General features: G+C 33.9%; 1 protein-coding gene across 2 annotated transcripts in view; it reads left to right on the forward strand.

The window, feature by feature from the left end:
* The window catches only part of TLL1 (tolloid like 1), a 192258-nt gene that overhangs the window by 132446 nt on the left and 33090 nt on the right, over positions 1-26722 (forward strand). For both annotated transcript variants that reach the window (XM_046655576.1, XM_046655577.1), the window contains 7 exons: positions 3254-3356; positions 5820-5936; positions 7102-7247; positions 17511-17706; positions 19324-19449; positions 21479-21639; positions 24835-25015. In XM_046655576.1, the coding sequence (XP_046511532.1) occupies positions 3254-3356; positions 5820-5936; positions 7102-7247; positions 17511-17706; positions 19324-19449; positions 21479-21639; positions 24835-25015 (1030 nt within the window). The remainder of the gene's footprint in view (positions 1-3253; positions 3357-5819; positions 5937-7101; positions 7248-17510; positions 17707-19323; positions 19450-21478; positions 21640-24834; positions 25016-26722) is intronic.

A 26722-nucleotide genomic window follows, 5' to 3' on the forward strand; every position in this document is an offset into this window, starting at 1 on the left:
ATTTCTGAGAAGAAAACTGTGGTCTCTCTAAAGAGTTTATTAGGCTTGTCCAAGCTTCTTTTGGCTGGAGCCTGGAAACCTGTTTTATTTTACTGCTTTTGATTCTAACTTCTCTTCCTAAAGAGCCATTTAAGAATATCAGTGTAATTGACAAGCTTTGTATCTTCCCCATCTTCAGCACTTTATAAGGTATAAATATTATTGTAATCGGTCTTTCTGTGGTGCTCATGGAATTAGTTTAAGTAGTCAGTAATGTCTTAAATGTGCTGACAAAAGTGCACTGATTATATCTTTCTCTGGAGACTTGTAGATATCCGGTCCCTTGACTGTTCATCTGCCTTTCTTCAAGATTCTTCCGTCTGCAGCACTGTACAACAAAGTCTTTAATAAGCAAACTTCACAACAGTTGTGTCAATTTAACTTTGCAGAATAACAACTAAGACTCCTAACAGATCACAAGAAATCTTAGAATTCTTCTTTGTGTCTCCCACAGTCCCACTTTTCAAGGGAGCTTGATTAATTTTAAATTGATAACTGGTAAATTGATACTTACCATCAGAAATAAAACATTTATATAATTGTGTTAGGTAGCTTTTATTTCATCATTCTTTGAAAAAAGTTGCAACATATTTACATAAAATAGCATGATGTAAAACAACCAAATATTTTCCAAGTGCTCTTGATTGGTAATTCAAGTATGGATTCTGCTAGCAACCTAGCCAAAGACCAGCGTTTTACTTCATCAGAGCCTAAGATTTGATTTTAGAAAATCTATCTTTATTACATTTTCTGCTTCTAAAGGACTCTGTGTTTTATATTAACGTAGGCCAGTTTTATTCCTCCACAGTGCTTGGCGTTTAAAATAGAAGATTAAAAACAAGATAGGAAACTTTTCTGTTTAGAGTTATCCCTCTTCCAACCGTGTGTGTGCGTGTGTGTGTGTGTGTGTGCACGCGTGCCAAGACTTCAAATATTAACTATTTGTTAGCAATCCAACCACATTGTTTCAATTTTGAATAAATTTGATGATACACACACTTCCAATTTAGCTGATTTTTTTCCCTCATCGAGGAGGAAGTTGAAACTATTTGCACACCATTACAAAACTCCCCTTTAAAGCCAAGAAGGAAGCCACAAAATGAACCTTGGGGTCTACAGTTTGTGTCTGTATTCTAGTTTTGTCATCTCTGCTGCAATAAATGAGTTCTTGTATGATCATATAAAGTTTAAACCTGGTGGTTGCTGTAGGGAGAATATAAATGCAGAATGAAACTTAATATCAGGCAGTGGTAGTGTTCCCCATTTGTAGCAGACTTAAGGTAAACACAAAATTAAGGAGAAAAACCAGAAATTATCTCCCAATTTTGTCCTAGGAGTAACCTCATGTTGCATTGGTATTCAGAGATGGAGGAGAAAATGTATTGAGAACTTCATAAAAATAGTTCAGAATCTATGCATTTTGACAATCAAGTGTGGAGGATTACTGAAAAAGAAAGAAAAACATGATCAGTCCTTTGTCCTTGGATATTTTGGAAATTTTGTAAACATTTTGGAAAATATTTGGAATGATAAAATTAGGGGAAAGAAAAGAAGAACAAAGGAAAAAACAAAATCTATCAATAAGGTAGACAAAAATAAATGAACAATTTTATTAAACACAACCAAATTATGCCACACGTACTGTATCACATTAAAAAAACCTATGTCTCTATTTTCACATCCTCGGTATTTTCATCTCTTTGTAATCAAGAAGGTACATGTTTGAAGAAACTGAAAAATATTAAATTTAATAGTGACATAATACTTCTGTAAGGTACAAGTGACTTTCATTATGGTTAGATAAATTTCTAGTTTCTATCTCTGTAAAATAATTACTTATACGGGAAATCGTAACCAATTTTGGTGTACAATTTCATCAGTGATCATTGCCCTGCTGAGATACAAGATGCCATGAGAAATATTTACTGTTATGCTGTATCTTCAATCTGGGAAGAAGTAAGCTAGTTAAGGATTGATTTGCCATAATTCATACTTTTCTGTTAAAAATGAAAAATTGTACTCAAGAAAGGGGAGAAGTATATGTTTTCTAACACAAAAATGGTAATACTTTTCTGGAATTTGACTTCAGGATTGATTGATTTTTTATATATATATATACGCGCACACACACACATATATACATTTATTTATTTTAGTCATTCCTTGAAAGTTGTCTTACATTCAGATTTTTATACTGTCACAAAGGGATTCTTTAAATATTGTTACAAGCTGTACTTTTATATTAGAAGCATCTCAAATATTCACAATTTGTTGCTTTTGGCCAAAATCCATTTCAGTTTCTAGAGTAAAGAACAGGTTCACTGTATGCCTTAAGCATCTTAGATATTTTCAGCAGAATAGAGTTAGAATAAGTTTTGAATATAAAAAATAGTTTCCAAATGAATTTGACCACATCAGAAACATACATTTCTCATGTTAGTTTGACTCTACTTTTGGTGTACCAAAGTAAAAAACAAAGAGTTAATTATTTGAAAAGCAAAGTGTTCTTATAAAGTAAGAAAACTGTCTTTCCTAGAGTTGTTTGTGAATTATCTTAACAAAAAGCAGCATCATTGCAAAACAAAGTACAGAATAAAAGGTCATGTTCAAGATCTTCTAACTTGAAAGATCTCTTAATATATGTTCTTGGATCTGGAGAAGCATAGTGACATCTGCCTTTGATTATAGTTACATGGACAAATTTGAATTCTAGGGCTGTATTTAAAACATTTCAACATACACAATGATATTATATTCTTGGAATATGGCACACGATGGTTATTTTTAACATAATTATAGATGTCTTGACCGGTCGTCTTTGAAATAAATTATTAAAAAGAAGACATTCATGGCAAAATCAGAATTTTTCATGGTTTAAGTCATATTTATCTTAGAAAAGTTAAAATAAACTATTTGAATAAAGATGTCTGTTTCACAATTGTTCGTATAACTTTACAGAAACTTTGGTTTAATTGCTAAAATGTTTAGTTTAACTCAACATTGTGCTTCTATATTGTTAAACATTAATGAGAATGAGAAAATTAGGTTTTCGGGGGATGTTTATTAAGAAAAATAGTAGGGGAATGAATAAGAAAAAAACTTAACTATGAATCTGTTTTCACAGTAGCCCTGGGTTTCCAACCTCTGGGAATCAAAGCACTATGTGCAGTTATAATCATTTTTACTCTGTGTGTTGTTTTGGTTCATTTTGCAGATTGTTTTAAATTTTACTACAATGGACCTATACAAAAGTAGTTTGTGCTGGTATGACTACATTGAAGTCAGAGATGGGTACTGGAGGAAATCACCTCTCCTTGGTAAGAGCTTATCTACCTCCTATGTGGCTATGGGTATAGCTTGTCCTGTCAAAGGATAATTGATTCTTTTAAGAGTCATCTTAGAGTTAAAACTTTATATGACCTACATTTTAATTTTTATTATGCTTTTTTCAGCCACGGAAAAATACTCACAGACACATAGATTGATTAATTGACTTAAACTAGCTTAAATTATGAAGTGGCACTTGGATCTGAACATAACAACTAAGAATAGTTTTCACATGTATTATGCTTATAGTGTCTACTAATCACAATGTTTCTGTATTTTTAATTTGAAAATCATAGTTTTAATGAGAAAACCAGGTAAATTATGCGTGTGTGTCTTGGTTTGTGTTTTTGCTAAGGCCGTAGAATGCGAGCTGTTTGATCCACATTTGGGAGCTGGCTTCCTAAGCGAAGCGTATTAGCTCTTACTTAGACGTCACAGTTTTGCCTCTCAGAGAGTTTTTCATGGCTGAGAAGAGGCATTTGTAGTTTGTGTCATAAATTGTAGCTCAGATTTGGTGCTCACGAAAGTCTGCTGCCAACATTTAACCACAGACCACACCGTTAACTTGCATGAGGCACTTTACTGTTGCCCTCTGTTTTACTTAAAGGTGAGAGCTGTTGTGAGCATGTAAGCATCTACTCTGTATGGATTTTTTTTTCAAGATTGTGACTTTTTGTTTGTTTTTACAAGGAGCTTTGCTCAGTTTTGTTTATGTGCTGTACAGATCTTCTTTCTTAACATCTAAAACCTGTTGAATGGACACTATTGTGTTAAGAATGATAGCAGCCTTAATAAGTCCAAGAGATCTGTAGAAATATTTAAAAATGAGAAAAAATAAAGATTAAACTAATGTGATAGGTCAGGTTGAGGAAAACATTGTCTTGAACATTTAGTTTCTTAGCCTAACTGAAGCAATTTGAAATACAGTCACATGCTGCATAATGATGTTTTGGTCAACAAAAGGCCACATATACAATGGTGGTCCCATAAGATTAGTACCATGTAGTCTAGGTGTGTAGTAGGTTATACCGTTTAGGTTTGTGTAAATATACTCTATGATGTTCATACAATGACGAATTGCCTAACGATGCGTTTCTCAGAACATGTCACTATCGTTAAGTGAGCATGACTGTAGACGTATGTGCATTCCAAAGAAAACACTTCTTTAAACTCATATTGAAGACTCAAATCTAAAGCTACTCTTTTAGAGAACACTTCCTTTTAGAGCACCATCAACGTTACTTTGTTTCTTGTATAATGGTCCGCCAGACTGGTTCAGTCTGATCGTGATTTTCATGTGAAAAGCTTTTCCCACTATCACCTCTTAAACCTTGCTTCTCAAAGTGTAGCCGTCAGACTGGCAGCATCAGAATCACTTGGCAGGTTGTTAGAAATCTAGAAACTCAGACCCTACTGCATACCTTCTGAATTAGAGACTGTATTTTAACAGACTCCCTGGAGTTCATATGCACATCACAGTTTAAGAAACACTGCTCTCTGCTACATGCCTCTAATTTACTTTACCATTTAGGAAGACATTTCTTCTCCTGTTAGCTGTTAGTATGAATTTGTTCTAAGTTGCCCACCATTTTTCATATACTAAAACTATGTATGACATCATTGCCAGGGGCATACAAAAAGGGATGACCATGTATTATCGTTTTTAGAATGATATCATGTGCATTGTCATATTTAATCATTTTGTCATCATATGAAAGCTTAGAGCAAAGTGACAGACATACAGTAAACAATAAATATTTGTGGAAGTTTGACGGAAGAAAGAAAGGAATACATGTATTGTTCTATTTATTTGCTATTATACTTGCCTGTGCATATACAATTAGAAAAAAATCAGAACTCATCCTTAATTCTTCTGATACTGTTTGTCATTCTGCTGACTACACTACAGATTATAACTTTATAGAAATGAGATGGAATGTGTGCAATCACATAAGATCTTTGGAGCAGCCTGTGAGCTTCCCTGACGGGTTGTCATTGAATCGGACTTGACAAGAATTCCACTTTGAGCTGAGACACCTCCTTAACCAAGTGACTCTCCTCCTAATGACCAAACTGACAATTTGAAATAGTTTCTCAGGATCACTTGTACTTTTTGTCTGTTTTTAATAGAATAATATTCCCCCATTGATGTATCATGAGCCCTTTTACAAATATCTTTTGAGCTAGCCATTTCTTAATTCTCCACATAATGATACATCAGTTGGTTAATTTGAAGATGCTGTGTTCCAGTATTTTATAAATATATATGAAGACATTGTTTTGTGTATCTACCTTTGCTAAGTAAATATGAAGGCATAGTTTTGGCTCTCGTTACTAGAGAAAGAGATAGGAACCAAATCAGGTTTTATGTGTATAATTTTAGCTAGTGTGGAAAACAATTAGAATGTAGAGTCATATTTAGGGGTCTCTCTTTATTTTTTTATTTCTTTTAGGTAGATTCTGTGGGGACAAAGTGCCTGAAGTTCTTACCTCTACGGACAGCAGAATGTGGATTGAGTTTCGCAGCAGTAGTAACTGGGTGGGAAAAGGCTTCGCAGCTGTCTATGAAGGCAAGTCCCATTGAGTTTTTGAGATTACTTCCTCTTAGATCTCTTAACAGAGATGCCCTTGCTCTCAATTTCATTAGAATGATATTGTAACTGTATTTTAATTATGAAGTTTTCTAAATCTGTATTATAATATTCATGAGGATGATTTTCATAAATATACTTGATAAATTTAAATTGCAAGAATAACCTGTTTTCTGAGGCCAGTGATGTAGTAACATGTAAATGTACTCAAGGATGTGTGGAAACAACAAAAACCGGCACAAGAGTTCTTAAATGTCAATTAATTTTTTCATGATAATATTACATTATTATGAAGAAATTATCATTTTCCTCTGTACTGAATTTGTGTCTACTTGATGCCGGTACTGCTGAAATACTCTGTTCTAGGAAACTGCACAGAAAGTAATTGTGCACATTTCTGGAGCATGCTTTGTCTAAATGAGAGAGTCAGCATTCAAGGAAGAATTTACTAGATGCTTTGTTCTATACTTCTCTCAAACAATGAGCTGGCATTGTGCTTCCTGGCTTTAAAAACATCTCCCTTCTTGGCAGATTGTGGGTGGAAGGCACCGTTCTTGCTCCTGCCTCTGCTAGCACAGGAGTTTAGGTGATTTAGAAGACAGAAGATTTCTGCTTCTCTTAAACTTTTAAGTAAACAGAAGCACTTTGTTTTAGAGATTAACTGTATGGCGGTGAAGAGGATTCTTTCGATGGAGCCACAGATGTTGAGCACATGACGCTAGCCCACTGCCAGAGGCCCAGAGAGTTCTCTGAAGCCTCTCCACCACTCAGCTATTTCACCTGAGGTCAAAAGACCGAAAGATGCAGTTTAGGAAATCACAGAACACACTCACATAGAATAAATTGTCAAAAATCTTGAAAGGTTTTTAAAAGTTAAAAAAAAAAGCTTTAAAAAAAATAAAGATGTGAATTAACAGTGATAAAAAATCATATATTCCTGTGCTGATTATCTAATATTTATAGTTAAAGTGACTAGGCTTTTTTACCGTCTGAATATTTACAGCAGTACAACCAGCCAACTTTGATTTTTATAACCTGGTCTTTATGTTCTCAGCTACAGGCGCTGAACTGAAATGTTATCTTAGAAGAAACGGAAAATGAAATGGCATAACTAGGTTTATCTGTTTATTTTTGCTTTCTTCAGCGATCTGCGGAGGGGAGATACGTAAAAATGAAGGACAGATTCAGTCTCCTAATTATCCTGATGACTACAGACCAATGAAGGAGTGTGTTTGGAAAATAACAGTGTCAGAAGACTACTATGTCGGATTGACCTTTCAGGCCTTTGAGGTAAAGTCTTTTAGGCAACCTTTTCAGAGCACATCCTCCATAAATGACAGTGACATTTAAGAGGATCCTCATTAAATAAGCAAAGAACCAGAGAATCAGCTTTTTAATCAGCAAAGAAGCACAGGGTTGCCTATAAAATGTAACATCAAGAGCAAAAGAGTTTTTTGTTTTTCTTTCCTCTTGTTGCAGACATTTTCAAGAAGATTAAAGTGAGTTTACATTATCTGCACTATTTGAATTAGAGTGTTTGAAGTACTGACAATAGTTTCTTTTGACAAATGCACAGACTTGTTTCACAAGACTGCGTGAAGGGTCCATTAAATAATAGAATTTTTATTTCTCTTCTAAACTAAGAGGCTAAAAGGTAGACCATCTTTTTGTTGTTGTTAGTGGGGAAAATCCATTTTTCACCTTTTTACCATTACACAGAAGATTGTTTATATCAGAAATAGGGATTTAAGTGTTCTTAGGAGCTTTTGACTTTGGGAAAAATATTTGTCAGGGAGGAGATTGGCACCAACAGTGCGTTATTAGATGAGGGCAGAATAAAGCAAAGGCCAGACAGAATTCTGAAGCAAAGTCAGGGTTCCAAACTATCAAGCTGGCTAATGAGTCATTTTTGTGCGGTTGGAGGGGCTGAGTTAGGGATGGGGGCATTTTTCAGGAACTCCAGAGTATGTTTAAGTCAAAGAACTAGTCTAGTTGAGAGCCCAAAGCGAAGTGGGAAGAAATGATAAGATGGTGGCAGTTGGTCCAGGAAGTCACTAAGTGCGGTGACCGTGGTGGTGTCTCTATCCCCACATGAAGAGCACTAGGATTACCCAGGCATTACTCATAATCCAGAGAATCTCACACCCCCACGTGCAATCTGTGTAATATATTTTTTAGTACTTATCTCTACCCTTTCGCACATCCCATTTAATTTCCAAGACATATTTCTTTTTATCATGAAAAATTTATCTTTTCTGACGTGATCATGGTGTTTATGCTCCTAAACACTTTGCAGCTTTGAAAACCGTGGTTCTGCAATTTGATTCACATTTGAATTTTCTTATTTTAATGGATCAATAAGATTGCAAACATGATTCAAATAGACTGCTTTATTGTTAGCAGTAAGCTAAAATTGGGTGGGATTCATCCACTGTTTAGACCAAAACAACTGGTTCATTGGAAAATTATCTGCCTAATAACCACATTACTTGTGTTTTGTGATATTGCCAAAATTAAGAGATGAACTGTCTTTCGATGTATAATTCGATGTTTTATGAAATTCTCCTATTGCAGACGTGATGTCAGAGAATGCATTCATTCCATGCATCTAAAAACTGAGATACAATTTCTGAGATGCAGAATTTTTTTCTTGTCATATCAATATAGTAACAGTGCTATACTTCAAAAAATAGGTTAGCGTAAGGACAAATAGGAAAGATTTACATCACAGGCATTTAGAACCTTGCCTAACACAGTGTCGTCACTTAATAAATACTTATTGACCGAGTGAATAAATACATTATTACTAAGCTTTGGGATTGGGGCGAAGTCATGTCATAGTTTGGCTGACAGTACATTTTATTTATTATCTCTAGTTCCTGTCCTTTCTTCATTTTGCTTTATTTCCTTATCTTTCTTCCTCCTTCATTTATACACTGGACATAGTTGAATGTCAAATAGGACTCTCATCTTTCAATAGGTAAAACCAAACCTTAATTGTCTTCTCTTACTCACTAACCCACTCTTCTTCAGCCTTCCCTATTTCAGTTCTTACTATTTGCGTGTGTCACTGTTTACTCAAGCATATCCCTAATTCCGCTTTTTCTCTTAAGTCCCAAGGCCAATCTGTCAGCATATTCCACTTGCTTTCTCTTCAAAATATACCCCATACATGGCCACTTTATACCTACTTTCTGGCCATGACTCTGCTCCACTACTGCCCCTTCGCTTGGAACTTGGTGAGAACCTCCAGTCTCTCCTTTTACCCAACATATCCCCATCTCCACCAAACGGCTAGAATGGTACTCTTACAATGTAAGTTAGATCATGACACCACTCTGCATACATTCTTTCAGGGGTTTTCCATCACACCTAAAATAAATCCAGACTCAGTTATCATGGACCAAGGCAACCTACGATTTGGTCCCAAGCTCCTTTCACTCTCTGTGCCAACCCCTCTGGTCTTCTGTTTCTTCCTCAAAAACGCCAATTTTACTCCCACATCACAGCATTTGCCATGGATATTCCTCTACCTCTAGAGCTTTGCTTTTCTTCCTCTCCTATTTTTTTCAAATGTCTGCTTAATCATCACCTCCTTAAAAAGTCCTTGCCTGGTAACTCTATTTAAAATATTTTCTTACGTGCAATTGTCTATAAACCATTATTCTGTTTTATTTTAGTTCATTTCACTTATGACTACTGGAATTTTTGTCATGGATCTGTTTGTTTACATGATTATTCTCTGTCTCTCTCATCAAATATGATCTCTAAAGGGTAGAGATCTTACTTGTCTTGTTGATTACTGTATCTCCAGTACCACTAGATGCATGCTTAATATTTGATAATGGGAGGGATGAATGGATGGATGAGTTAAATGTAAGTAAGTGTGTGTGTGCATGATGATTGGTGGGTGGAAATTAATATATCCTTTCTTTATCAAAGGTATGTAAGTTTCCATGAAGAGGGAAACAAGCCTGGATAGGAAAGAAAGGTTGAGATTATGTAGGACCTCGATGCGGTATGGCTAAATTTAGACTAGGGATCTGGGGTTCTAAGAAATTCACAAGTGACAGGGAATTTAGAGGTCTCCTAATACACCATCTAACACTTCTAGATAAGGGAATTGAACTTATGCCATTAACCTAGTATCACACAAGTGAGTGCTAAACCAGCGTTAAAACCCAGGTACGGTAATCTTTATTATTTGCAGACTCTGTATTGTCTACTTGGGAAAATTTATTTTCAACCCCCATATCAATACTCAAGTTGCTTTCTGGGTCATTCACAGACATGTACAGCACAGCAGTATATTTCATCTGACATGCACATTCCCAGCTGTGGTGTGCCTTATGGAGAAAATATGTGTTAGATAAGCATCATTCAGGCGTGGTTTATAGTGCTGTTGGCCATGAGCTCAGTGTTAATAAATTGACAAGATATATTATAGTGTCTTTAAATGGAAACACACATTAAAGAAGATTATGTATTGATTGGTTGACAAAAATTTCATGACCAGAAGCTCACAGGAACCTAATCCTGTATTCCCTCAGGAGCAATGAATCAGTATTCGTTAATTCAGTGTTTTCAGCGACTTTATAGAACATAACGACTGAGGATACCAAGAATCGGCTGTATATATTTTTTAATTTGTTCTAGTGGTCATTAGGTGGTCTGTTTCATTTACTGAGTTATCTGTTTATATAACTTTTTTTTGTTCACATAATATATTTTCAATATACAGCTTATACATTTTATATTGAAAATGTATAATTTAAAAAGTCCTCAGCAATTCTCAATGTTTTGTGGTTTTGTCTGACAAAACAGCTTTTATTCATTGATATCAGTCTTTGCCTTTTTTCAAAAATGGTTTCTTGTAACTTTTTATTCTCTATATTACTCTCTCCCTTTTCAGATAAAAGTGTCCTTAAGATAGACTTGTCCTTCATTCTATCGAAATCTACTAGTATAAAGAACTTACTAGCTGACCATTATTTTTACCTTTCTGTGAATTTATGTCATGACTTTACCTTTCCTAATGCTACATAGATTTCAACGTAAGAGCAGAAAGAAAATGTGGACAAGCGCCTTTGTTAATGAATTGCAGGTATCTTTGAGCAGGAAAGACACTATTTGGAGGGTCATAGAGTCCTGATCCTTCTGTAATCATACCATTTGGGAAGCTTTTTCTTCTGTAGCAGTAACTGGTGCATTGCTTCTTAAGACGAATACTGAAGTGAGTTTGTTCGTAGATCATGTAGATCATGTCTAGAATCATTTTGGAGAGCTTGTCTTCTATTCAGCAGCAGCATTTTTTGTAAAGAAAACCTATATTTCACCTAAAGCACTTTCAGGATGCAGAAATACAGAAGAAAAAAAGTTGGGGGAACTGGAAATGTTTATAGTAACAACTTCAAAGAAATGCCAATAAAGCAGAAAAGAAGTGAAATAAATCCAGAGCTTACTTATGTTTACGCTGAAATCCCCACATACATTAATTTAAATGGGATTAAGTTTGAGGTACTTGTCAACATTTCTACACACTCTGGTTTGGTTATCCTTCCCTGGTGAAGTATAAAATCATAGATGTTTAATTGTCTTACCCATTGTTACTGCAAACTGCAACATTCTAAACCATGTACAAAAGTTTTTATCTTGGTACTTTGTGGATTGCCTGACAAAAGTAATCCTTTAATTACTGTAAATATTTTATATTAGTTTAAGTTAAGTAGACTAGACTTTGCGAATGAACTAAGAAGCCAAGACTAGGAGATCTTAACTAGCTAACGTCTTTATGCTTGCCATGTACTGTTTTTGGATATTTGGCTAAGAATATATATTGGTTAATGACTACAAAAGAGAATTAAGTTGCTCTTCAGAATTATGATTTAGGTTATAATTCTTCTCTGAAAGGTTTACACTTCTTAGTTTAAATAAATTTGCCCAAGGTCACACAATTCATGATTGGTAGCACTGTGATTGAAAGCAATTCCACGGCTCGTGCACTCTTTCGCCCAGGTCCTGATAGCAAAGAAAGGCATCAGTTTTCTCTCATAGCATTCAATTCTTTCCTTTCATAATTGTCTTCGTTTGTATATTCGTCTATTTGTATTGTTTAATCAACATATGTCAATCAGTCAGGGACATGTCTGTTTTATTCACCAAATTTTACACGGTCAAGTCTATATTATCTGACTATAGTAGGCTTTCAATAAATATTTATTAAATATGTGAATGAGTTGAAAATAATTGTGTCATGAAGGGAAAAAATCAAGTGGCAGAATTATTTTTAATTTTTTTTTTGGTGAGGAAGATTGTCCCTGAGCTAACATCTGTGCCAGTCTTCCTCTACTTTGTATGTGGGCTGCTGCCACAGCCTGGCCCAATGAGTGGTGTGCAGGTCTGAGCCTGGGATCTGAACTCGTGAACCCCAAGCCACTGAAGTGGAGTGTGTGAACTCAACCACTATGCCACCTGGCTGGCTTCTCAAGTGGAGGAATTTAAAAACCTTGCGTCACATAAAAATAGACCTAACCTAGACTCACGATTTTGATTTTCACATGGTTGAACATACTTGGTTTTCATCCTCCTTTTTTGAGCTGCAATTATCTATGTATTAATATCAATTAAACATTAAATAGTAATAGTAAAATAATATTAAATAAGATATTAAAAATGATAGTAAATTTTAATGCTCTGCATAGTTAGCTTTTCTCTTTTTTATTCAAAATTTCTTTTGTTGATAACATTATTTCTTAGACTTCACTAGATTTTTCCCATTATTAAAATCAATTTATTTTTAATGATAAGTGCTAATTTACATTGTTTTATTAGTCGTGCTTTTCTTTAACATTTTCCCCCAAAGCACAAATTGATGACTTCAGCATTGTTCTGAGTGTATACGCTTTTAAATTATATTATCTCAAAATGTTTAATCATTTATGCAGTTGATTGCATTAATTATATTTTGAAACTACATTCTCAGAGTCATGGGAGAGGTTTTTGTTATTATTATGGTAAAGTAGACATAACATAAAATTTACCGTCTTAGCCGTTTTTAAGTGTGCAGTTCACTTAAGTGTTAAGTACATTCACATAGTTGTGCAACGAATCTCTAGAACTCTTTTCATCTTGTAAAACTGGAACTCTATACTTAACAAACAACAACTTCCTTTTGTCCCCTAACCCTTCTTTCTGTCTCTATGAATTTGACTACTCTAGGTACCTCCTGTAAGTGGAATCATAACGTATTTGTCTTTTTTGTGACTGGCATATTTCACTCCGTGTAATATGCTCAAGGTTCATTCATGTTGTAGCACATGAAAGGGCTGCCTTCCTTTTTTAAGGCTGAATAATGTTCCATTGTATATATATAGCACATTTTGTTTATCCATTCATCTGCTGATGGACATTTGGATTGCACCCATATTTTGGCTATTGTGATTAATGCTGCTGTGAACGTGGATGTACAAATATCTCTTTGGGAGCCTGCTTTCAATTTTTTGGATATATACCTAGAAGTGGCATTGTTGGATCCCATAATAATTCTGTTTTTAATTTTGCAGGGAATATGGGAGAGTTTTAATGGAAACTATTATCTAGAAATCTAGAGTTTTCAAAGCTTTTTACAAATAACGAGGAACTGCAGTAGATGTTTTTACAATGTTATATTTATTTGGAAATTTAGTTATAAAATGAAAGCAAGATGTGTGAATGGGTCCTAAGCCTGGTCCCTTCCTCTGGGGCTGGGCTTTTTTCGGGGTGAGAGTTCACCTACATGCACTGACCATAAGCTCTACACTGGTTGGTAGTTTTAGGATGAGAGGCTGACCACTTTAGGTTACATTTAATTGATTTGAGTTCTTGCTAAATAGAAACCACTTAACTTTTCCATGCTTCCTCTCTAACCCGCTAATAAAGGCGTGAGCCCCCATTTAGTAATGAAATGTAATATTAATCTCTTCTGGCTAATCTTTGTGCTTCTTCATCCTTTGAATATTTGGATCTACTTCCAATATCATTTAAGCATCAGTTTTCTAAAAAATATTCAGTGCTTACTATCACTTTCATCATATTGTCTATGTACATATTAGGTCTGTTTACATTACGATAAATTTGCCACATTCATATGTGGTTTATGCTCTGATTACCTTAAAGTCTGTAATAAGTCAGCATCATTATCAAAACGTATTTATTATATGTACTTGTAATTGTGCATGACACTGCATTCAGGTCCCAGCTCTATGAACTATGTTCATGATTTAACTCAGAAAGAAACTGCTCTTGCTTTTTTCATTTTTGTAAATCATTGACTTTGGTGTTCTGTCCCTCAGGGAGTTTAGGGTTACAGGCATAAGACTGGTGGGCTTGATCCACTTTTTAGTTTCAACCATATTTCTTTCTATCCATTCTGTATACTAACTGATGTATGATTAATTGATATAGCTGGAGAAAATGTTACACAAATGACATAAACACAATAACGTAAACTTTGATTTGTGCTGTCATTACTCCTATGTAGATGTTGTTGAAGACGTATAATTGTAATTAACACCGATGGAGCAGATTGCTTATGCTGGCATTGCAATTAGGATTAATGCAATTAAACTGGAAAAATATGTAAACAAGGATCATGGAGGTCATTGATAAGATATCTAGAATTGTTGTTATGAAAGGATAATGTGTTTCTGAATATCATAAATTCATATATATGAGGCACATTTTATTTTCTAAGCAATTCAACAACTGTGTCATTTACTATGTGAGAATACATTGTAGACTTCTATTGTGTTGCCCCTAATATCGGGTGCATGATATTCAATATGTAAGTAATATGTAATTCTTATATAGTTACTGGAGAAATTATTCCTAAAGTTTATTTTTATGCATTTTACCTATGAAATATTTATACTTTGTGTGTCATATAAAATATTCAAACATCCAAGTTTTACTAAGAGACCAGTGAATATACTATAAATTAAGATTTAAAGTGATCTGGTGTATGTCTTTTAAAAGAACAGAGTGAGTTTTATTTACAGGGAGATATCATTATCCTATTTATTTTTAGTCACTGAAGAAATAGAAATTTTTTGTTTCATTTTCAATAGTGTCTATCTTGTTTTCTTTCTTGTTAGTACTATAATTTTTAAAAACAGTAATCTCCTCAAAATACTCATTTAAAAACCCTTTTTAATTGACCTTAATTTTTATTCTTTCATGGCTTCTAATATGAAGCAATGTAATTTTATTTCTATTAATTGACCTTCTACTACAAGCAGCTTCTTTCTTCATTGTGTGCCCTCGTTTCTTTTCCTCTTCTAACTCATTCCTTTTCCCCCCTCTTCCAATATGGTTCATGAGTCAGGAGCAGGTCGTTCTGTGATGCTCTAAGCAGGTGAGGGTAGAACAGCTTGCTGACACCTTTTGTTATTTTCCCTACAGTTTTGTCACTAGTTCAGTGTTACTTATTCTTTTGTCAAGCCCTACACCTTGAGCGTTTTAGATATTATTTTACATGTCCATTGACTAAAGAAGAGCCTTTGGCCATCTGGAAATGTTCTCATATTTATAGAGAACTCTGATTTCGAAGGGAGTATATTAAAGACTGAAAGAAAAGGGCATCTATATAGCTAGTCAGATTGGCCTTGTCATCCCTGGGCTAAGTTACCAGTAGCACTGCTACCGCTCCCTCACTATCTCTCTATTTAAACAGCTACAGTCCTAAAATTGTGCTTAAAAATGAGATGTTCTTTATATTAAATATTTTCCCATCATTTTCCATAATTCTACACACAAAGAGAGTACATTTTTAGGAAAAAATCTAGATTTGTGAATCAAACTCAGTGAGCACCTACTGATAGTATAATTTAAAACCATAATCTTCACTCCCCCGACCCCTACTGCTCATACTTCTTATCTTGTTTCACTTTACATTTTTCCATAGAATGTGTTACTTTCTAATATTTTATGATGTAATTATTTATCCTCTTTGTTGTCTTTTGCTCTCTCCCCTTCAGTAGCATGTAGGCTCCAGAAGGGTCAGGCTCTTAGCTCTTTTGCTGGATGATGCATAACAAGCAGTGAGAAACATGCCCAGCATAGACTAGCCTCTGAATATTTATTAAAGGAATGAATGAAGCTTGATTTGTGATTTGGAAAAGGGAAGCAGCAAATGTGCTGCTTAGTTCTAACCAAATCTGTCCTTCAAAATCTATTTTTTCTCTTTGTCCTTATGCTACCTAATTTGAAGACTGTCGCTGTTAGTGTATCAACAAATCAGGAAACACATTCTTCAAGCAACTACACCAGCAGTTTTGTGCATTTAGGTTGTAGTTCCATGGAATGACCGTGTTGCCTGATATTTGTCTTGTGAGGGAGAATTCTGTAAGTTAGTGAACTGTATGTTGAACGATAGTTGACCAGATGTGATACTTTTCATGGTTTAGTAATTTTAGATGTCATGCTTTCCAGCTTCAAATATCTAATAAGTAGTTGATTCTATTAAGACTTCAGGGCTAGTGCCCATTTTCTGTGGAAAAATAAAAAGCAAGAATTTTATTTAAGAATTGTCATAATTTTTAAAACAATTTGTAAATGTTGGTTTGTTGTTTTTAGAAGTTCAGGGTCAAAACATAGGTCTGTGAACATGCAGTTCTTCATAAAGTTTTATAGGCTAATAGCCTGAGCTAATATTTCCATTCAGTTGTTTAAGGAAAGAGATTAAGTTCCTCCAGGTTATATGGGTTGAGAGGAGTGTGTTGAGGTAAAAGGACTCATATAAACAAGCCGTGTTACATTGAGAAAGGATAGCCAGTGCTGATTCTTAATATAGTAATCTTTCTACATACAGCTATGCTAACCACAGGTAATGAATTTCATAGACTAGGAAAAAATGGAATCCTGTATTATCATATTTTCCTTCAAAAAGAGATTAATAACCTAAAAGAGTGCAATACTTGTTGATAGAATTTGAATTCAGCTTCTCTATGAATAAAATAATGCTTTTGTTGATGAACTATGAACAATTTTTATAACTATGTTTCATAACAAGTTATACATTGCTTATAGCATATCTGGCCTAGATTTTTAGTGATAATCTATGAATAAAATAATGGTTTTGTTGATGAACTATGAACAATTTTTATAACTGTGTTTCAGAACAAGTTACACATTACTTATAGAATATCTGGCCTAGATTTTTAATGATAATTTTAGGTCTGTATATTTTAGTCTTAGCTCTATTTTCCAAAGAATTACAACTTTTTTTATTTTCTTTTACGAGGCAGTTAACTTCTCTTGATCCTGATGCATGGGGATGCAGTGTTCCATAGATTTTTTTTCTCTCTTTCTGTGTCTACCAGAAAAATATGTCCTTTATTCAGGAGCAGTGTAGAAGTGTAGATATTACCATGCACACTCATGAGAAATACTCTCATTTGGTATAATTTGTTATATGACCATGTCAGTACTATGGCACTGGGAATACATAATATTTTTTCTATAGAAATTGTTTTATCTATTAGTGAGCTATAACTTCACATATTTTTACAATTGCAGATTGAAAGACATGACAACTGTGCCTATGACTACCTGGAAGTTCGAGATGGAACCAGTGAAAATAGCCCTTTGATAGGGCGTTTCTGTGGTTATGATAAACCTGAAGATATCAAATCTACCTCCAATACCTTGTGGATGAAGTTTGTTTCTGATGGAACTGTGAACAAAGCAGGGTTTGCTGCCAATTTTTTTAGAGGTAATTTGATATAAAGTGTGAAATTTCCTTGTCAAGGATAAATGTAGTATTTAGCTTTTAGTTAGGGAAGAACCCAAAGTTACATTGAAAGTTAAAGTGTGTACTGTTCATAAGGATATTTTGATGGTTTCTGATGGAAAAGGTTATTGGTAAAATACTGGAATTTGTAACTTTGCAGCACCAGGTAAGAACCATATTAGGATATTATACCGTGTTTTTTTAATGAAATCATCAAAGTAGAAAAATCTAGGGAGAAAATATTTGCAATATAATCAACATAAGACTGGTAATCAGAAGGGGATTTACTAACATGTAATTCATCAATTTATTTCCAGGTGGCAGCATTTCAAAACCATCCCTTAGAAAATAGTGTTCCACCACATTGGAAATAATTTGTGGCCTCCTTAGCAGAATATTCTAGTACCTAAAATGTCTTTTTGGTAAAGAATTATTACTCATCAGCTTTAGTTTTGAATTCCATAACCAAATTTTAGTTTATGTGTCCCATATTTGGTGTGTATTACTGAAGTAAAAAGAAAGCTATTTTAGTACAAATCATAGCATCAAATTTGCATTTAGAAAATTTGTAGGCACTTAAATGAGTCAGGGTAGAAAAAATTTCTTTTATGGGAAGAGAAAACAAAATTTTCTCTACACTGATTTTTATAGAATAAATGATGGATTCAGTTGTGTATGTCAAAATTTAGCATAGTTAAGGCTGGCCTGGTGGTGTTGTGGTTGAATTTGCATGCTCTGCTTTGGTGACCCAAGTTCTCAGGTTTGAATCCTGGGCACAGACCTAGCAATGCTTGTCAAGCCACAGGGTGGTGGCATCCAACCTAAAACAGAGGAGGTTTGGCACAGATGTTATCTCAGGGCCAATCTTCCTCACACACAAGAAAAAAACAAAAACAAACAAACAAAAATTTAGTGTGAATAATAACTAAATATTTTCATTATTTAAAGAACAACAGTACAATGGATTTTCCCACAGAGCTATGGTGAATAATTATTCACCATTTGAATTGAAAGGCAGAGAACATTGGCACTTTTACTGTATTTATTCAAAGTATTCACTAAAATGTACATTTACTTGCTTTCCATTTTCTCTACCTGTTATGTTTTACAATAGAAGAAACATACTGTCAAGCGTCTCTCATGTGATGTTTATATACTTGGTTATCAAAATGCTTAGTCTTTTGCCAATGCATAATTTCTTCAGGGAATGATTACTATTTTCCTAGCACACAATGGGTTATTCCTGAAGAGTGAAATTATGGACTACCTTGTCATACATGTTTTTTTAAATAGTATATATTTTTCATATATATATTTTATATAGTTTTTCGTGTTTCCACATATGAGTAAAATAGTTTGTGTGTTTACAAAAATATGGAATTGTTATATATCAATGTGTCCGTATAAAAATTGTCATGACACGAATTCTTGCACGTCATCCATCAAGGGCTTACAAATTGTTCCTGCTCCTTTGTTGAAGAAATCATTTGTCTCAGTTTTATTCAGGGCCATTAAGCACCATATTTTCAAAAAATTTTACACCTTAGTAAATAAAAACAAAATACTTCAGTTGTTCTCTAACTCTCGCCATCTTTATAGAGGAGGATGAGTGTGCCAAACCTGACCGTGGAGGCTGTGAGCAGCGATGTCTGAACACACTGGGCAGTTATCAGTGCGGGTGTGAGCCTGGCTATGAGCTGGGACCTGACAAAAGGACCTGTGAAGGTATGACTGGTTGTGCCTGTTCCCTGCCTGAAACCCTGTGCCCCTTTCCTTTCATTCTTATAGTCTCATTCTCTTTCACCCTCTTTCTGCCTCCCTCTTTCCTTTCCTTTCCGCTGTAATAACTTCTTTCCTCAACTAGTAAGATTCAATTTGTAGTTAAAGCTAATGTGAAACCATGCCTGGGTTCCCGTTACAGAATCAGTCATTTCCTCCTTTGTTTACTAGGACACTTTGTTATATCTCTCTCTCTCTCTATCTATATATCTGTATCAATCTATCTATATATCTATTTCATCTATATGTACCTATTTCTATTTTTATCTCTACTAGACCTAGATTTTTATCTATCCATCCATGTATCCATCCATCCATCATTTGTTTTTATCTTTTTCTTAACATAAATTAGGGGCACATCTCCCTTATTAAAGCGAGGAGTCCTAAATCTGAATCGTCTTTGTATCTCTAGCATCTACCACAGTCAGAGATAAAGCAGGAGCTAAATATGTGTTGTCTTAATAAGTGATTCATTAAACCAACAAAGTTATGTTGTCCTGTTTATCTAGATTTCCTCTGTCCATTCTGAGAGTTCATGTTCAATCCTTTGTTACTCTGTTCTATGATCTCTTCCTTTAGAATTTAAAGCTGACCCTTTTTTTTTTTTTTCCTCTGCTCCACCCTGTTATAGACTTCACACACAAATTACAGACAAAATGAATGGGCTGATCTTCCTTTTTCCAGTCTATTTTTCCTTTATTCCCCTCTGAAAATTTCTGCCAAAATCATCTTCATAGAACTTGTAGCAATTTAACATTGTTTATATTTATATATTTATTACTTTACTTTTTGTGTTTCTCACAAAAATGTAAGTTCTCCTAAAATAAGCACTTTGTTCTCTACTATATCTGTAATAGAGGACATATAAGTGGCAAAGGCGACAAAATTATTTGCTTAATGAATAAATACCACACCCCTGCTTACCTATTAAAAGAAAATCAGAGACTCCCTCTTTCTTCTTAAAAGTTTAAATACTGTTTGGCAAAAGTCTCCATCCTGCCTAGAAACTACTAATCTGCTCACTATTTTTGAAAGAGAAGATATTGTATACCAGACAACAATAAAGTAACATGACTATTATTTCTATGTGGCTCCTAGAAATAAATATTTTACTCTATAATAATTTACCATAAAATAGTAAATGTGGAAAGTACAGGTAGAGTTCTTTCATATGCATATATATTTTTACATGCATATATATAGTTTTATATATATATACACACACATATACATATATATAACATATGCACATATATACACAAAGGCAATTAAAGTAGAGACCAGTTACTTTAGGTAACTCTTGACTCCCTAAGAATTCATTACCAACTGTGTACACTATATATTGTTTTCACTTAACTTGCTTTGGATACCCAGATATTGCTAATTTTACTATCAACAAGGAAGAGGGATAACGTAAATAATACTTCTTTTAAATAGATCATCCAAAAGAGAAAGAGAACCAGTTGTTAAATGGAGTTTTGGGAATAACAAATATGTCCTACTTACTATCATTTATCTTCCTGCCAGCTCAGGAATACTTGCTTGTTTTAGAAAAAAAGAGTTTAAGAAAATAAACAATTGATTTTGGTCTTACTGTATTGTACTTTACTTACACCTTTTCATTAATTCTCACAACCACCATATGGTGTAGATATTATTATACCCATTTAAAAGATAAGAAAACTGACACCCAGTTTTGTTTATATTGCTCACCCGAATTAAAGGGCTCTAAAACGTTGTAGTACAGCCATTATTTGCTTGGCTCCAAAGCTACAAAATGACACTTTATAAATGGGACTAGATGATTAAAATAGTTGTACTAAAGATTAAGGAACAGAGACTGCAGCTGTCTGGAATTGGAAAAATCCGGAAGATGGTTGCAATTTGATGCTGAGATGTTTGGTTGTCAATAGAAAGGTGCTGAGAGGGAGATGACTTTCTTAGAAGAAAACCTTTTCCTTTTCTTTCCTTCCAGCGGCTTGTGGCGGACTTCTCACCAAACTTAATGGCACCATAACCACCCCGGGCTGGCCCAAGGAGTACCCTCCTAATAAAAACTGTGTGTGGCAAGTGGTTGCACCGACCCAGTACAGAATTTCTGTGAAGTTTGAGTTTTTTGAATTGGAGGGCAATGAAGTAAGTGAACAATAACTATAATTTTTTGTATGTTTTGGGAATCCCTGAAGGCAAACTAGTAAACTAAAAATATAAAGAAAAAAAGAATATATTTCAGTAGTACAATAGTATAGATGTGATAGCCTTTCTTTGCTCTGCTGCTCATGTCTGCAACTGCTTATAATTCTTGCAGGCACTGGATGATATTTTAGATTTTCTGGGAGGTTGAAAATTACCTGGAGGGAGTTTTTCCTCAGTGTATTAATATACAGCACTTTCTCGATTTATTAAAGAACTGTGAAAAAATTAGGATCAGCTCCATGTCACATAGACTTTTCTAGAAAAAATAAACCTAAATTCACTGGTTGAGTCATAACAAAAATATCCACTTGGAAGAAACTGGTATATTTTACTTGTAGAAATGGGTATATTTTCCTTTTATAAGTAGTTTTTCATTATAGTCAATATGCTCATGATTCACCAATAAGGAAAGATTGATTTTTTTAGCCTTATTTATAATAAAAGGTGCATTTGGTTGACACTATCTTTCCTTTGCAAAATATAACTTACCATGGTAAAGGTCCAGTCTCCTGTCAGGTGGCCACATTTAAACAAATGAAATCATTTATTTGAAAATTCCTTTGTGCTAGTACATGCACACAGAATTCAAATGGAATGTCAAGCCTAGAAATGGGAACTTTCAGAACTGTGTCCTTTGTAAGATTGGTCAATATTGGTTTAATTGCAGAGAAAATGTAACAAATGTGTTATTTGAGCTTTCTTACTTTCTTTTCTTTTTTTTTCTTTCTCTATCTCCCACATTCTTTCTCTCAACCTCTATTTTTGTGTTTATTTTTAAATGAACATGATTATAAACTTCTAAATATGATAAAATTAACTCATAAAATTTATTTTGTCTTTGGCATATTTCTGTTGAACACTTGCAAAGAAGTGAAAGAACAGAAATATAATATATCTGTGCTCCTGGACCAATAATTGTTGGTAATATAGCAGGTTTTATACCATAATTTTGTCTTTATGTGTGTATCTTCACTGCTTCTTTTTTTCCTTCTTACTTTTCCCTCTCTCCTTTGAATTACTTTCATTTTTTTTCTCTTAATTCTGCCTGTAGTAGTCAAGGCACTTCAGTGCATTTTTTAGACTTATTAGTGGCTTTGAGGTGAAATGAAGTTGCTGACTTTCATGTTTCCTTAAAGGAAATTAAAGTCTGAAATGTGATGTACTTATGTATTTCAGAGAGTTGTAGAAGTTTAGAGCTCAATGGACCTTTTGAGATCTTTACATTGTGTGAAAAGTTTTATGATGAGAAAGACTGCTATTTATATCTCTGACATAGTTTATCCACGTGAAACATCATTTTCCTTTAATAATTATCTGAAATTTGGGGAAATACTTAAATGAAGAAAATAATTTTTATAGTATTTTTAGAAAAGCTTTCATTCTTACTTTTGAGAATGAGGATTTCCTATCAATTCTAAGATTTGATGTGAACTTAGTGTTGAATGACTTCTAGTCTCTCAGTTTTCCCTAAAGCTATTAGTGGTGGCAGATATGACATTTTGGTTCATTAATTGATAGTTATTGCTAAGAAGGCTAGAAATTTGTATTCATGAGGAAAGAAGGGTAGATGGTTTTATATAAATGGGGCATTGTGTTCTGAAAGCACTTTTCTCATGGTACTTAGTGGTCCTTATTCATAGAAAGACCTTTATAAACTCTGTAACATATCCCAGAATTCTTAAATTTATAATGATGTTTCTGTGTGGAAAGCTGCCACAAAATTCTGTGCATTTTCATGGTTTGATGTATTGGCTATTTAAAATAAAACCATGAACAAAACTGGACTTATGGAATACTGGGTTAAGTTAAAATTTCATTATTTTGTTCATTATATTAATATCCAAAAGGAAAGATAATGTCAAACAACTCTAGCCTTGGAAACATTCTCTTGTCCTATGTTGGAGCCCTGTCTAAACAAAAGTTGCAGTTGTAACAAAGTAGATAGAAAACACTTCATTCTTTCCAGAAACATTTTGCTTATTTGTCACCTAATTAATATCACAAGAACCAGTAATTTGAGTTGACATATTGCAAAGTACAGATCATGCCCCAGGGTTCAATCAGATGCATTGTTAAACCTTGCTAATTACACATTTATGTAATAAGGTCATTTATGCAAGATGCGTCCTTTAGAATGTGCCTCCTCGGAACTCTGGAAAAGTATGTTATGGAAACATCTGTTAATGGCCGTCAAATTGCTTAAAAATACCTGGCATTCACTTAGCTTCTTCCATTTTAGTGTTAGAGCATTGCATATAAATCAGAGTGAGTCCACCTCATTTTAGTATAAATCTTGCCTCCATTTCACTGAATAGAGGTCCTTTTTTGTTTGCAGTCCTATAGCAATACTACAGAGTAACTTCACGATACCAAGATACTCAAAGAAATTAATAAATATCAGTCCTTTGGATAAGTTTGAAAGTCGAAGAAACCTTTTATTATGTACCAAGTGTCTGTCTCCTTTGGAAAGCTCCTAATGGTGCTGATCTGATTAGAATGTATATTTTGGGCAGGCAGCCCTGGACCAGGCCAAACTCCATGTTATTAGTCACCACGCTGCCATGTATAAGTGTAACTTTGGACAAGTTATATGAAAATTTCTGAACCTCGACTTTCTCATCTCTACAATAGAAAGAATCATTTTATTTCTAATGGTTGTTTTATAGACTAAATATACAAATTTCATATAATTGTCAGCATTAAATAAGACAGTGATACATGACAAGTTCTCTCACAGTTCCCAGTGAAAATTCAAAATGTAGGGAAAAAGGGCAGGATTGCTACTCTTCTTGTGACCACCAGCACCATCATCTCAACAAATATTCATTTCAGTTCTCCTTATCTCTTTGTGTTTGTTTTCTAGAAAAGATGTTTATTGTAAGTACATATAAGCAAGCATATATTTGTATGTGCATCTCTTGGAAATATGAAGAGCAAAATTATTCTCTAATCTGTCTTTCCTGACTTCTGTCTCATATCTGAACTCTTTTCTTGACTTTTTTTTTCTTTATCTGTTAATTACAGTTTGATTACCTCAGGAGTAAGGAGGGAAAACCATGATACATTGTTCACAAATAAATGTCAATCATCTGATACTTTCAAATACAGTGACTGCAGGAATCATGTCTTTTCTAGGTTTGCAAATACGATTATGTGGAGATTTGGAGTGGTCTTTCCTCTGAGTCTAAATTGCATGGCAAATTTTGTGGTGCCGAAGTGCCTGAAGTGATCACCTCCCAGTTCAACAATATGAGAATTGAATTCAAATCTGACAATACCGTATCCAAGAAGGGCTTCAAAGCACACTTCTTCTCAGGTATCAGTGTTCACGTGCTGTGAGTGTACATTATAGATTTTCAAGGGGGCTGGGCTTCAATTGCATGTTATCTGTTCTTTATAGTTTTCTGTAAATGTAACTTGGAAGTGTATAGAATGCCCGCCCATTTACCTAGGTTTAACAACCTTTACCTAAAGTTAGGATATTAATAATAGGGGCCCTGATGAAATGTAGCTCTCCAGCACTTAGATCTTATATGAACTCTAATCAAATATTATAAAAGCTACTACAAACAACACAAAATTTTTATATCTTTGTACAATGACTTTACTCTTTACAAGTAAATGGCAATAATGATACTAGACTTGCAAAAAGTGGCAGATATTTTCAAAATTATTTTTGTTTTGGGAATATGAGTTCTCATTTTAGCAATGTGTTTTTATTCTTACTATTTAGCAACATGTCACTTATTATTATTATATTTTCATTCTTATTGTTAAGCTAATATTAAAGTCATACTTTGCCTCATCATTATAGAAATGATTGCAATAAGAGACCTAGAAAATTATAATTTTACTAAAAATAATGTATTATATGAGTACTTGACACTTCTGTGTTTGGAATTTAAGGCTTACTTTAACCAACTCAAAGTAAAATTTCCCCCTTAAACAGCTGAAATTTGGTAAAAGGTCCCCAAATTTTAAGAAAATATATAGAATCATCGGTGAAATTCCCTTATTTTCCCAATTTCAGAATCATGCTTTATAAAAATATTATTACTGAAACTTCAAAAATAGATAAAATTGTAATAAACCATAGTATAGTTATCTATTCTATTTTTCAGACTGGCAAGCAATTTAAAGCAACTGAATTCCAATTATGTTTTAATATTAGGTAATTTGGATTGAGTTAATTCAAAGTCCATTTATTCCAGTCCCCATGTGTTTAAAATTAATGAGATTTACAATGCCCAGGGTTTGTTTGGGGTTTCCAGTGTAATTGAAGTTAATGGTTCACAAGCTCCATTGAGGGCCAAGTCATACACAAAAGTACCTTCAAAATACAATGGATCTTGGCTCTCTTGTTCTCATTCCTTTCCTTCTCTCAGATTTAATTGCCTCTTAAAAATTCTTCTCAGGCATTCATTTAAGATTTATGTTATTCAAAGTAGAATTTTAACATCCTATTTCAGTGAAAGGAAGACTTTCTTAGACTTCACTATTTTGTAAATATCATATATTTTGCAAATTTTAGGTGATCATTGGTCAGAGATAAAGCTTCTTATCTTAGAACCACCTATTTATTTTAAAAATTAAAATTATAAAGTGAATAAATTTTATCATAATATTAGTAATATTCAAGATCCTTTTTACCTTACTTTAGTCGTACATTTTATTTAATAATTCTTTAAAAAAAGATACATGCTACAGATACAGATGACAAAATATGATTAAATTTAAAGTTACCCAGAAAATTTAAAATTCCCTCTCTGATATTTTTGATCAGGCAAAACTTTCCAAATCGTAAAGACAAGTTATTTGTTTGTATCTTTAGAACAATGCTATTGCGACATGGGGCATGCTGCTTTAATTCTTATACTACAGATATGAAGGCACAGATAGATGCTGCTGCTCTCCAGAGCGTGAGAGTACACAGTCTTTATTCTTAGCTCCACGTAGCTGTGCTCTGTGAAATTTACTGAGAACCTTGGTAGTACTTGAGCTCATCATATCTAATTTGCTATAA

This window comes from Equus quagga, chromosome 3 (genome assembly GCF_021613505.1).
Source record: "Equus quagga isolate Etosha38 chromosome 3, UCLA_HA_Equagga_1.0, whole genome shotgun sequence".
Classification (NCBI taxonomy): domain Eukaryota; kingdom Metazoa; phylum Chordata; class Mammalia; order Perissodactyla; family Equidae; genus Equus; species Equus quagga.